Source organism: Molossus molossus, unplaced genomic scaffold (assembly GCF_014108415.1).
Source record: "Molossus molossus isolate mMolMol1 unplaced genomic scaffold, mMolMol1.p scaffold_m16_p_8, whole genome shotgun sequence".
Lineage (NCBI taxonomy): Eukaryota > Metazoa > Chordata > Mammalia > Chiroptera > Molossidae > Molossus > Molossus molossus.
The window spans coordinates 105,012,355-105,024,874 of NW_023425402.1; the positions used below are offsets into that span (position 1 = coordinate 105,012,355).

General features: G+C 50.7%; 1 protein-coding gene across 1 annotated transcript in view; it reads left to right on the plus strand.

Annotated features, from left to right (window-relative positions):
- The window catches only part of ZDHHC14 (zinc finger DHHC-type palmitoyltransferase 14), a 139,534-nt gene that overhangs the window by 77,382 nt on the left and 49,632 nt on the right, over window positions 1-12,520 (plus strand). Inside the window, exon 5 of the mRNA XM_036247852.1 lies at window positions 2,816-2,974. Coding sequence (XP_036103745.1) covers window positions 2,816-2,974 — 159 coding nt within the window. The remainder of the gene's footprint in view (window positions 1-2,815; window positions 2,975-12,520) is intronic.

The window sequence follows — 12,520 nt, forward strand, 5'->3', positions numbered from 1 at the left end:
TAACCCAAGTGTTATTGATTGGGTTCCGATTATTTTTAAACCTGCATCTGACTTTCTAGTTTTCCCACCCATGTTTGCAAGAGCTGAACAGACCCAGTAGATTTCACAGCTGACATAAGGCTAGCGAGGCACCAGGTCATAATTAATTTAGGCCTCAGTGGCACCCGGTTGGCACCGGTAGTGATCTGACCTTATCTTTGATGTGTTCAAAGCCAGTTCTTTTACCCCGGTGCTCAGGGAAGTACACAGCCCTGTCGTGTCTTTCTTTTCTCCTCATTATGGAATCGGTGGACATCCTCCCTCTTCCCCGTGTACGTGCTTTGGGAGCTCAGTGCCTCTCCAGATGCCCGCTGCATTTAGCGCCGTTCCGGGGCAGCCACCCAGGGTGCCAGGCAGGTGGGGCACATGCCAAAAGAGGGAGTCCTGCTCGGCCAGGCCACCCAGAGTCCTTGGGATGGCTCCAAGCTGTTCAGTCACCCTGAGTAGAAGGGTTGTCTGTCCTCACGGAGGCAGAGAGAAGTCTGCTCCTCATTTCCACTTGCCTGCTCTCCATACTGCCTTCTCTCCCCAGAGCTTCCTCAGCTCTCCCTGCTCCACTCCGCAAACCTGCCTGTGGAACTTGACTTTCCCACGAAGAGTGATCGCTCAGGATGTTCCCCCTACCAGTGGGGTTGGTGTTTTCACCAATGCCAAAGCCGTAGGCTAAAGGGCTAGGGGCAGGTTGCAGGGCTCTGAGAGCTTCTTAAAGAAGGTTGGGGTGAAGTGGAGGGGCCTGAAATCATCACGTGTGGGTTGGGTTCTGTCAGTGAGTGAGTGCAGCCCTGCTTGGGGGGGGGGGGGCCACTCTGCAGATACCAAATCACCAAGTTCTCCCTGGAAAGACGCTTGAGTGGCTGGGAGTTATTTGTGAAGCACTTTGTGTGAGCAAAACATGCCGGGGTGTATGTGGTGCAGAACAAAGAAGAGTGTGAGAGTAAGGGGCCAGCGTGATGTGTGGACGGGGAGCAGGGTCCTCAGACTTCCACGGGCCCAAACCCCAGGGGATCTTGGCGAGCGCAGACTCTCCGTCACTAGTTTAGGGGCGGGGCCCAGAACCTGCTTCTCTGTGTGAGCAGGTGCTGCCTGGTCACACCTGGAGTGACAGGCCCTGCAGCAGTCAGTGGACCTCAACACTGGCTGCAGAGTCCCACTCCTGGGGAGCCGTTGAAACCCCGGTGCCAGACTGTCCCTCAGCAGCAAAATCAGAATCTCTGAGGGCCAGACTGAGTATCAGAGTTTTGAAAGCTCTCCTCGTTCCTCCTGCCCGGGTTGAGTTTGTGGGGGTCTGAGTGGATGCCAGGACTCCTTCCTGCCACTTTGGAATTTACCAGAAGCATGCTGCAGTTGTCGCTGTCTGACAGAGTACCCTTAAGTGCGTGTGCATTGAAATGAACAGCCACCTGGAATGCACCAGCTCTGTTTGGGGGAACACCAGGAAGGTTCCCGAGACCTCCCGCCAGCAGGGCCTGCTCTGCCTGCTTCCCGCCAGAGTCCTGCCTGCGGCACAGGTGTTCTTGCTGTTCGCCACCCACCTGTGGCCTGTCCTGACTACACAGCTGGTTGCCCCAGCTCTTTCTGGCAACCTCCCAAGACTGGGAGGGTCCACAGGGAGCGAACATGGGTGTTTTAGCTTCCTGTAGGGCAGGCGCTCTCCACCCTGCAACCCCTGCAGTCACCCCAGTGACTGATTTAGTGGGTCTGGGGAAGGGTCCATTAGGGGACTTTTAGAAGCTCCCTGCCCGGCCAGTGTGGCTCAGTGGTTGAGCATTGACCCATTGAGCACCAAGGGATCACTGGTTCGATTCCCGGTCAGGGTACATACCTAGGCTTTGGGCCCAGTCCCCAGTGCGGGGCATGCAGGAGGCGGCCCGTGGACGTTCCCTCTCATTGATGTTTCTATCTCTCTCTCTCTCTCCCTTCCTCTCTCTCTAAAATCAATAAAGAAAAATTACTTTAAAAAATAAGTAAATATTAAATAAAAGCTCCTTGGGTGATTCCAATATGAACTCAGGGATGAGAACCAGGCTTTAAGATAACATGAAACTTGAAAATTAGACATATTTGTATTTTCTTAAACATTTAAAAAACTGATTTTAAAAAAAAAAGGTCAGACAACAAACAAAATATAGAAATTATTTTTTAAAATATACGCTTAATATATTTAGATCTATATTGCCCCCATCCAATCCTTGGTATTTTTGAGGAGCCAGTGGGCAAAGTGGAGAGATGTTTGAGCTCGATTTGGAGTACACCCTGGATGAAAATATCCCTGTCATAACCCATCCCCACAGCATTACTTAGGGCCATGCTGGCTACTGTAACAGGTGAAACCACACCTTCAGAGAGTTAACATGAGGAATTTGGTGCCCATGTAACAGTATGGCCTAGTGAAGACATGTCAGGGACCTTATTCCTGTGCGAGGTGGGTCATTCAGGGCCCCCAGTTTGTGTCTTCAAGGTGACCCCAGGGCAGGAGGGGAGAGAGTAGGTGGAGGTCAGAGGAGGTTCCCACCCAATGGGCGGTGCAACATGTGCTCGCACCCTACTGGCCAGAGAGCACTCTGGTGGCCACGCCCACCTGCGTGGACTAGTAAGCACGGCCCCAAGCCCTGGCAAGGAGCTGGATGTGGGACAGCCAGCCGTCTGGGCCCCAGTGCGTTTGTGTGACCAGTGTCAGGAGCCTCCCAGAAAGGCACCCCAGACCCCCTTGTGCAGGGGCTGCAGAGGTTAAGTGGTCTATTAAGGGCGTGTGCTCTTTTTCTTCTTTTCTCCACAGATATCGCCAACGGAGCCAGTTCAGGGGGGTACCGCCCACCTCCCAGAACCAAAGAAATCATCATCAATGGGCAGACTGTGAAACTGAAATATTGTTTCACCTGCAAGATTTTCCGGCCCCCTCGTGCCTCTCACTGTAGCCTGTGCGATAACTGCGTAGGTGAGTAAAGCAGAGGTCCCCTCTGTTCCCAACCCCAGCGCGTGTGCGAAACGCCCGTAGCTGGCGGAGTGGCTCATTTCCTTTGAAGGGCCTGTGCTCAAGAGTCAGCGTGTGTATCTCTTTAGTCCCTTGAAACTGAACAACGCAATAATAGTTAATATTTCAGCGCCTTTGCCTCCTGCCACCGGGGATCCGTTCACCAAGCCTGGTTACCAAACTCTTTATTTTTCTCTTTCACACCCTGCAACACCCGCTGTCCCAGAGCAGTGCCCAAGGCCTCCTCCCTGGGCGCACACCAGGTGGGGTACTTTGTTGCCCAGAGCTGCCAGGTCAGCAGGCACTTGAAGTAAAACCGGTTCACCCCTGGGCCCCTGCGTTGCCCAGTGAGCTGGCAGCCGGAATTGCTTCCTGTGCTTTGTGGTGTTCTCTCAGGTCCTCCAGGGGTGGTTGGTGTGGGGAACTGGAGGCATTCGAAGTGTAGTGGAGAAAAGGGGCAGAGGTCAGATGCCCAGGCCTACAATTACGGTTGTCATTCTTCCCGGAGACCACCATGACCTCCCCAGACTGTACTGGCTTTCCCCAGAGGAAGGAGCGGAGAGAACACAGTGGAGCCGTCATTGTAAGGCTGGGCCCTACTGTGAGGCCACCACTAACCCAGCACAGGACTGCTACAGCTGACGTGGGTCCCGGCCCCGCGGAATTATTTGGCGAGCACGTCCTGTTACTTCCGACTGCGAGCTGCTGCCCACACCCAGACCGGGTCCTTTCCCGGCTGGAGCGTAGAGATGAGGTTGGCTAGGAGAGGGCAGGAGACCCAAGGCGCAGGAAGGGCAGCGAGACCGGACAGGGGAGCCCCGCGTTTCTTCAGGGCCCTAGCCTGCTTCTAGGAGAAATATCCAAGGACATGCCCGAGCAAGCAGGCCTCGCAGTCCTGTCACCTCACACCAGAAAGGACCAAGCGCTCAAAACAAACCCTGTTCCCTCATTAACACGTTACCGAGGGCCAACCCTCGTTTTGAGTCTATTGGAATACGTGGCCTCAGTTCTCCTTGGGGAAAATAAAATATTACCATGTACTTCCTGCTGTGCGAAGCAGTATTTTTTAGTTATCTGAAATTTACTTTATCCTAACTTCCATCATCTGCAATTTGTTAGAAAGGCCATGACGTATTTCCCCATCAGGCCCTGACTTGGTTTCATTGACCCACATACGTTACCGTTAGTCTTTGCTCCCGGGGAACAGCATGGCGTTCTGGTCAGTGTCACGGGGGTAGGAAGTAGCCTCCGTTCAGTGTCTGGAATCTGGCACCACGTGACCTGGGTGCAGATACTAGCTCCGTGACTTAGACAAGCTCTGATGTCTTGGTTTCCTCATCTCTCCAATGGGGTCAATAGCAGTACCTTCCTCACGGGGTGTTTGAGAGAACAAATGATTTAACACACGAAAAGCACTTGGACTACTGCCTGGCGGGTGGCGGATTCTCTGTCATTGTCAGCACTCTCGCCGCCGCTGCCGCTCCCGTGATGGTTTTGATTGGCTTTCTCTGGACAGTTTCTTGATCTCCTCTAACCGTCCTCAGGAGGGATGACCAAAACTATGCCTGGTCCTCTCTTGAGAGCACATCAGGGTTTCTGCAGGGACATGGCAGCCTTTGTTTGATTTCTCATATCCTTCCTGGTGACCCCAGCCCCGTGCCCCTCTTGAGGACACTTTTAAGCCAACACATCACAGTGGTTTAAATATCTTCAGGGGAACAATCTGTAGGGATTTTCAGGACCCCTTTGGGGGTGTAATTCTGCTGTTACGTCTGTTTTATGATGGGATGTATGTAAGTTACACTGTTTCACATAAAATCTTCTGTTTTGCACACCTGGAGTCTAATGACTTAGTCCAGTTGGTATTTGTGGGTAGGGAGCTGCGAACCGAAGAGGCCACTGGGCACCTCGATCTCTGTCACTTGTCAAGTGTTTACCAGACACCTGACTGCTTCTCTGTCTTCATTTGTATCCGTTGGTCTCTGTCCTGTTTCTAGGCTAGATTCCTAATCATGACAGCTCTTCTTCTCCATCTCATAGTGTTTCAAACTCCCTTTGGATTATTATAAAACACTTTCTAAAAAGTCATATGATTCTCTCATTTATTCCCTCCTTCGCTCGTGGGTTTACGTGTTCGGTAAAGAACCCTGATGAGCCCTGCCCAGTTTGGCTCAGCGGTTAGAGCATCGGCCTGCGGTCCGGAGAGACCCGGGTTCGGTTCCCGCTAAGGGCACGTACTTCGGTTGCAGTTTGTCCCCGGCCCTGGTTGGTCGTGCGGGTGGCAGCCACTCGATGTGTCCCTTCACGTCGATGTTTCTCTCTCTCTCTCCCTTCCTCTCTCTCCCTCCCACTCTATCTGTACAAAAAATGGAAAAAAATATCCTCGGGTGAGGATAAAAAAAAAAAAAGACCCCTGATGAGTTAGATGTAAAAGCCCCTAACAAAATTATTCAGCAACCCCAGTTAATGGTGTACTTCTCCTATGGTATACTGTTTAAGACAGTATCCTCTCTTACAGAAACTACCAGCTGAGAAAGTAAGTCATTGGTGTGTCATATCCAGGAGCCTTTGTGCGACCCTCCTGATAAATCCAAGTCGCGCGGCAGCCCCACACTCCACATCCGAGAATGCAGGTGTCCTCGCACCGGGGGACGCGGAGCAGAGAAGGGGAAGGAGAGGAAGGGGGAAGGTTTGGGGTGGGTTTAAGAGGAGGAACACGACCGAAAGCCCATGGCCCACAGCTGAGCATCATTTGGAGGTTCTAGGGCCGAAGCCGGGCACGTCCCTGCCCAGGGGCCCGCGCTGTGAGGACAGGCAAAATAAGTAGCTCACATGGATTTGAAGATGAAGCTGCGCACCGCACTCCAGGGAAAGCCACGCCGTGCCTCCGGCCTGTGCAGCTGTGTTCCCAGTTCACTGGGCTACATCTGGGCCTTGGCTGGGACCCACGAGCCGACCAGCGGACTGGACCTTCTGCGTTCGGGAAGCAGAGTGGAAAGCAGATGTCTCCAACGGAGAAGTGTCCTTGCCGAGTTTGCCACTGTTCTATTTTTAGACAGGAAGTTTGTATTCAAAGAATTCTACTCTGTGCAGCCCAAACCGACGACAATGTGCTGAAAGCCGGCCTGGCGCCGGTGGCTTCCCTCCCTGCGTGATGAAAGCGTTTGGGGTGGTCCTTCTGGGCACACACACGAGTGTCGCTGGGCACTGGCAGAGGCCAGAGGGGAAACGCAGTTTCCCAGGCAGTTCCGAAGAGTATTTGTCTTTGTTGAGTAAGTTTGAAATGAGAGCAGAGTCCGGAGGGGGGTGTGTTTTGTCGAAGATGGAGGAAAAGCTTCCTTGGGGAGTGTGCCCTGGTGCTAATATAGAACCTGATAGCAGAGCCCAGTGACTGGGGACACGGCTCCAAAGACAGCCAGACCCAGCCCGAGTCCTGGTCCTGTGACTGAATCAGCTGGAACCTGGGCAGGTGATCTGGCCACCCCAAAATGTTTCCACGTCTGTAAAATGGGCTTACCTTGGTACAGCCTCTGAGGTGTCTTCTAGGGATCGAGTGACACAGTGCCCAGCGAGTGCCCAGGACAGGCCTGGTGCCCACGAGGGCTCAGGAAGTGACTGTCCTGAAGGCTGTTGTCATGAGTAATGGGACAATGCTGCCGTCGTGCCCCCCAGGACTGGGGGGAACAGATCTGTCCTCACAGTGACAGGAGGACCTGTGTGTCCTGTCTGGTGGATCAAGATGATGAGCGTGCTGAGGGGATCTCCCCCGTTCCTGACTTGTTCCCTCTGTTTCCTTCTCTTTCTCTCTCTGACACTTTCTCTCTCAGTCCTCTCTCTGTGTTGTGGTCACATGGCTTCTGCACCCTCAAGGCAGTGTTTGGTGGTTCATCCATCCGGGCAGGGCCCTGCGCTCAGCCCCGGGGCTCCCTTGGGTCCTTGAGCAGAGTCACGGGAGCTGGGCACAAGCGTGCACGTGATGTCCTTGCAGACTGACTGTGCGCGCTCTGAAGGCCCACGTGAGTCCCCCCCTTCCCTGACCTGGGTGGGCTCTGGGCCAGTGTCTTACTGTCTGACTTCGAGCAGGCAGAGCAGCTTGGCCTGAGGCTGAGAGGTGGCCTCTGGACTCAGCAGCCACCTGGTCCCAGACCTCCGCCCTGCCTGGGGAGGGGGCCTCTGCCCACTGCAGTGCCACATCCGGAGGACAGAGAAGACGGTACAGGACCCTGAGACTGTGGCCGCCGCTGAGGAGCATTGCCAGACTCGTCCTGGGGGAGGGGCTGGCCATTTTCTTCTGTCCCCTTCTGTCGTTTCTGGTGTAGGTGGCACAACCTCCAGACACCCTCTGCGGGGACTTGCTGTCCTTAACCCTTGTTTTTGGAAGAGTTTCACCATCGTCTTTAAAAATCCTTATCACCCCTTTCACACTTCCCTGCCTCTGTGGCTGTCCTCTTCCTCTGCCGGGCACTTTGTCCCACACCCGCCCCTGCCCCCCGGTGTCCCCACCTCGATCCAGCTGCTTCCCGTGGGGTGTGGGCTCCCGAGCTGGGACTGCAGAGAGGCTGTCTGTGTGCACAGTCCGTGTGCTCACTGCTGTGCCCGTCCATGTACACAGTCCGTGTGCCCCGTCCGTGTGCCCCGTCCGTGTGCCCCGTCTGTGTGCCCCGCTGCCTAGAGAGCTGCTGCCGTCTCGCGGTGGCACTGACACCAAGAGCTCATGTCTGAGCTCCGACTCGCAGCTGCCCTCCATTCCAAAGTGCGGGCAGCTCTCCGCACGTTCCTTTGAACGATTGGGATGTTGAGAAGGCTTTTGACTTCCCATAGGAAAGTCTGTCATTCGAAGGGGATGTCGTGAACTGGCACTTGTACCCTACCAGGAGCTGAAACAACAGGGCCTTACTGTGCCCCCTAGTTTCTAGGACCCTAGTTTTCACTCACGTATAACGAGCACCTGTGTGTCAGGCCCTGTGCTAGTGGCTGGACGCGTCAAAGTGAAAGACAGCCCCCGCAGACCATTGCTAAGAACAGACCAATGAGGGTTCGAGGTAGGAAACAATGTATTATCATCTTACATGGGTCAAAGAGGGTATTGGTAGTACAGACTACAATTTAAAATGTAGTCATCAACATACATGCACCTAATGACGCTGCATCAAAATATATAAAGTTTGTTAGAAAATGCAAGGATAATGTGGTATAAACATAATGCTAGTGAGGAACAGTAGCATAACTCCAGTTTTGATGGCTCAGTAGGCCAAATAAAAGCAATAAAATAAATGATACAGTTCAGAAGTAGATGCTGAACTGTGTTTCTACAAAGTATGCCTTACCTTTTTAAACTGTTTGGAGAACACTTACAAAAAGTAATCATATGAGGCCACCAAAAAATTCCTAACTTCCTAAAAGCAGATGTTGTGCAGACCATATATCCAATGGCACAACATGAAACTGGAAATCAACCACAAACATATAATACACAAACCTAACCAACTGTAATATTTTTAAAAGCTTTACGTCATAACTCTTGGGTAGCAGAAACTTCAAAATTGCAATTGTGGAATCGTTAGAAAACGACAATAAGAAGCATGCAAAAGAAACTATGCCAGTCAGAATTCTAAATGTTAAACACACAGAACAGTTAACCTAAGCAGAAAGGAGTTGTTTGGGACACTCTCAGGTAGCTCATAGGAAGAGGCTGGAGAACCAGACTTGGAAACCAGGAAAGAGCCCGGAGAGGCTGGGTGGCTGCCCAGAGCCGGTCACGTCTGCAACAGGACATCACAGGAGGCACAAGGGGCGAAAGCTTGGTGTTTGCTGCACCACCGCCCAGTGCTTACTGGGCTCCTGACGTCAGCTTAGAGCTGCACGGCCCACGGGCGCTGGAGTCGGAGATCCGGCCTGTTTGGCTGCCACACCGAGGCCCCTCCGGGGCAGGAGAGGTACCTGCCTCACTTTCAGCTTCCGAAACTGGGTGGGAGGTTGGGGCCTTGCCTCCCACCTATTTTGAGATTCTCCCCAAACAGGAAGTTTACTTGGATGGGGGATGGCCCATGAAATTCAAAGTTTTAAAAAGTCTAGTACAAAAACCAAAACTAAACTTAGAAACAAATAAACAAACATAGCATCTATCTCAAGAAGATAGGGGGAAAAAGCAAACTACATGCACGAAAAACAGGAAGAAAACAATCACCTAGGAAACAGAAAAAAATAAAGAAGCGATACCAGAGCTAATTCTGTGAAAGTAAGCAACAAAAAGGTCAACTAGTGAGACTGAAAGAGAAAATAGCGAAGTGGAAATCGCAGGTTCGAGTGAGACACATGTGGATGAGTTGCTTGTTTTTTTAGTTATTGGAAAATATATTATTTTGTATACCAATGGATGAGAAAATCTCCACGAAACATTGTTTTATGGGAAATTAGCCAGAGACTGAGAGGGAAACCTAAATAGATGACTAGCGATGAAAAACGGAGAATTCACTGAGGAAGTTCAGGTCCCGAGCGGGACGCTGCCCCACACGGTCCTGCTCCCTGTGCCCTGAGCAGTAGAGCTTAGAGCAGGTTGGGCAGCTTTTCAGTTTATTTCAGCAAGAGAGCATAACCCCAACCAGACAGAAATAACACGCACAAAATAAAAAAGGCTCTCATTTAGAAATGTGTGTTAGAGCCAACAAGATATAGCCAATGTGATCTGACAGTATAATAAAAAGATGAGTCTTTGTGAGAGAGAAGGTGTATTCCGGGAACGCGATTATCTTTTAATGTTACTAAACCTATTACTATATCAATAGGTCAAAGGCCCAAAGTGTATCATCATGATAATAGATACTAAAAGAGATTCACTACAATCAAGCACCTATTTCTAATTCTAAAACTCGGAAAACCGAGATTGGAGGCACGGTCAGTAGAATTTCGGCCTCAGTGATCTTCATCCTGTGGGTTCTGTCACCTTACATGGCAAAGAGACTGCAGACGCCATTGAGGTTACTAACGGACTCACCTTTGGTGAGGGGAGGACCCTGTTCTCCAGGTGGGCCCACGGTGATCACAGGAGCCTGGTGAGAGCGAAGATGAGGGATCCAAGCAGGAGGAGTCAGCTCACCTTGCTGGCTTAAAGACGGCGGTTTGGGGGGCAGGGGGGAGGCACATGGGAAGGGGAGAAGGAAGTGATTCCTACCAACTGCACTGAGCTTGGAAGGACCAGGATCCAAGCCACCTGAGACCTGCACCCCCACCTCTGTGGTCAGAGGCCCTGAATGGAGCTCCTGACCCACTAACATTTCGAAACCATAAATTTGTGTTGTTAAAGCCACTTTATTGGTGGTAATTTACTCTTTAGGAACAGAAAACTAATGAAGAGTATTCCTTTAACATGATTATTTTTAAAAAGCTAACTTTGCTTTAACAGTGCAATACTGAATGATTTACATTAAAGGACAAATTAGGGTGTCCAAGTTAGGGTGCGAATCTGGAACATTTCTAGCTTTTCTAACTAATGCAGTAAGATGAGAAAAATGTGAACATATAACCATAAAAAATGAGCCAACAAAATCATTACTTTTTGTAGATGGTAAGAAAACCAACAATAACAGTACCAACAACATTAGAACTAGTTTTTAAAGTTTGTTCAGTTTATTAGGCCCCCCCAAATAAATACATTGAAATAGGATACTATATATCAGAAACCACAATAGAAATCAAGATACATTGTCTCCACAAACTTACTTATGAATTTAATGCAATTTGAGGCAGGGGATGAGATAAAACTGTAACATTCAATTCAAAGACTAAGCTAGCCATAATAACCAATAGCATTTGGAAAAAGAACAATGCAGTGTTGGACATTATGAAGTCCAAAGTGTGTTCCTAACCCACAGACCAGCTACAGAAAGGGACTGAGTGGCCCCCCCCCCCCACATCTGCATCCATGTGCATGTGTGAGTGATTTCTACATTGTCCATTTCTAGTTTTCAAGCCTCCAAAGTGATAGTTAAGATACACAGTTCTTGTGAGGAAGGGTCCTCCGGTCTGCTGGGAAGGCTGTGGTAGGGGAATAAACACAGTGGGGTGTGCTAAGGGCTATCGGGGAGGTGTCTTTGAAAGCCCAGGTTTCTTTATGCCGCTGGCCACTGAGCCAAGTTTCACAGCATCAGTAGGAGTTACTGGGTTGAAGAAGAGCAAGAGGCTCAGCAGGTGCACAGACAGACAGGCAGGCAGACAGGACAGTAGGGCAGAGGCCCAGAGACTGACCGGGAAGAGTGAGCCACTAGCCCAGCAGGGATGATGGAAAGCAGTGGAAAAGGCCGAACTCCTGAGATGATTTGCTACTCATGTGGGCTGCCCCGAGCTTTGCGGAGCGCCCGTGGGTGGGGCCCTCTGCTCCTGAGGGCTTCCAGACCCTTCGGTTCGCCTGTTTTCTTAGTGTCTCTTTGGTTGAAGCCACAGATCCTGTGATGAAATACATCAAACATTCTAGTGAATGCTTTTGGACCCAAGCTACCTGTGGTGTTTTCTCCCTCTCCCATTCCTTGACCTCTGGAGACGTCCTGCATGCCTCAGACTGGCCAGCTGTGTCCCCACCTGTGTCTCCAAATGCGTACATAGTCGTGAGCTCTTCCAGCTGCAAACAAACCTGGAGGTTTCTCTTTTCACGGATAATCTATTGTGATGAGCCGAGGGTTTAATGAGACTCGCAAAACGGCAGGTAACGCAAGGAATGTGACCGTCACTGTGATGTAAGTCACACTGTGCAAGATTTAGAGAGAGCCAGAGCTCATTTCATGGCTGTGCAGAAGTCTGCGTTTTCCTGAGAGATCTTATTCATCGAGACAACAAGCTCAGAGCCAAATGCACCCACCTCCACGCAATGCAAATGAGAACTTCGGGCGTGTATTTTTGGCACTGACTTATTTCTGGTTTTCTTGTAAGCAGCCCAAGTGTTTTTCAGAAAGAGATGGGTTTTCATTCCATCACTCATTATCAGTGATTCGATGTTACATGCTCAAGGGACAGGTGACAGAATTCCAAATCACCTTTCTGACTCATTTGACGTTCTTTCCTGGGAAGCTTTTTCACCTCCTCTTGTGTCAAATCAAACCCGTTTCTGGTTGTCAGGACACTGTTTTCTCAGTCTCTTCCTGCCAGTTCTCATTTCCTGTATTCCGCGTGGGTTCCCTTCTCCTGTCCTTGGCTGTCCCCCAGCTCTTCCCCTGTCCTCGAGGCTCCACGCTGTCCTTGGAGCCATGCTTTTGTTTCAGCCAGATAAGCCCACCGCTGGTCTGGCCCCTTCTCGACGTGCTCTCCCCACAGTAAGATCCCCCGTGTCCTGCTCCCAAGAGTTTCTTCCATAAAAATTAAAGTCGCAAAGGAATCTAGAGATGCTTTTGAAGCAGTAGCCAAAATAAAATAAAATTCCACAAAGTCTTTAATCATACAGAGTCATTTCCTTCCTCACATGTTTGTTGTGGGTATAAGTACATGTAAGTAGATATTAACTCCTTAAGATGGAATAGCGGC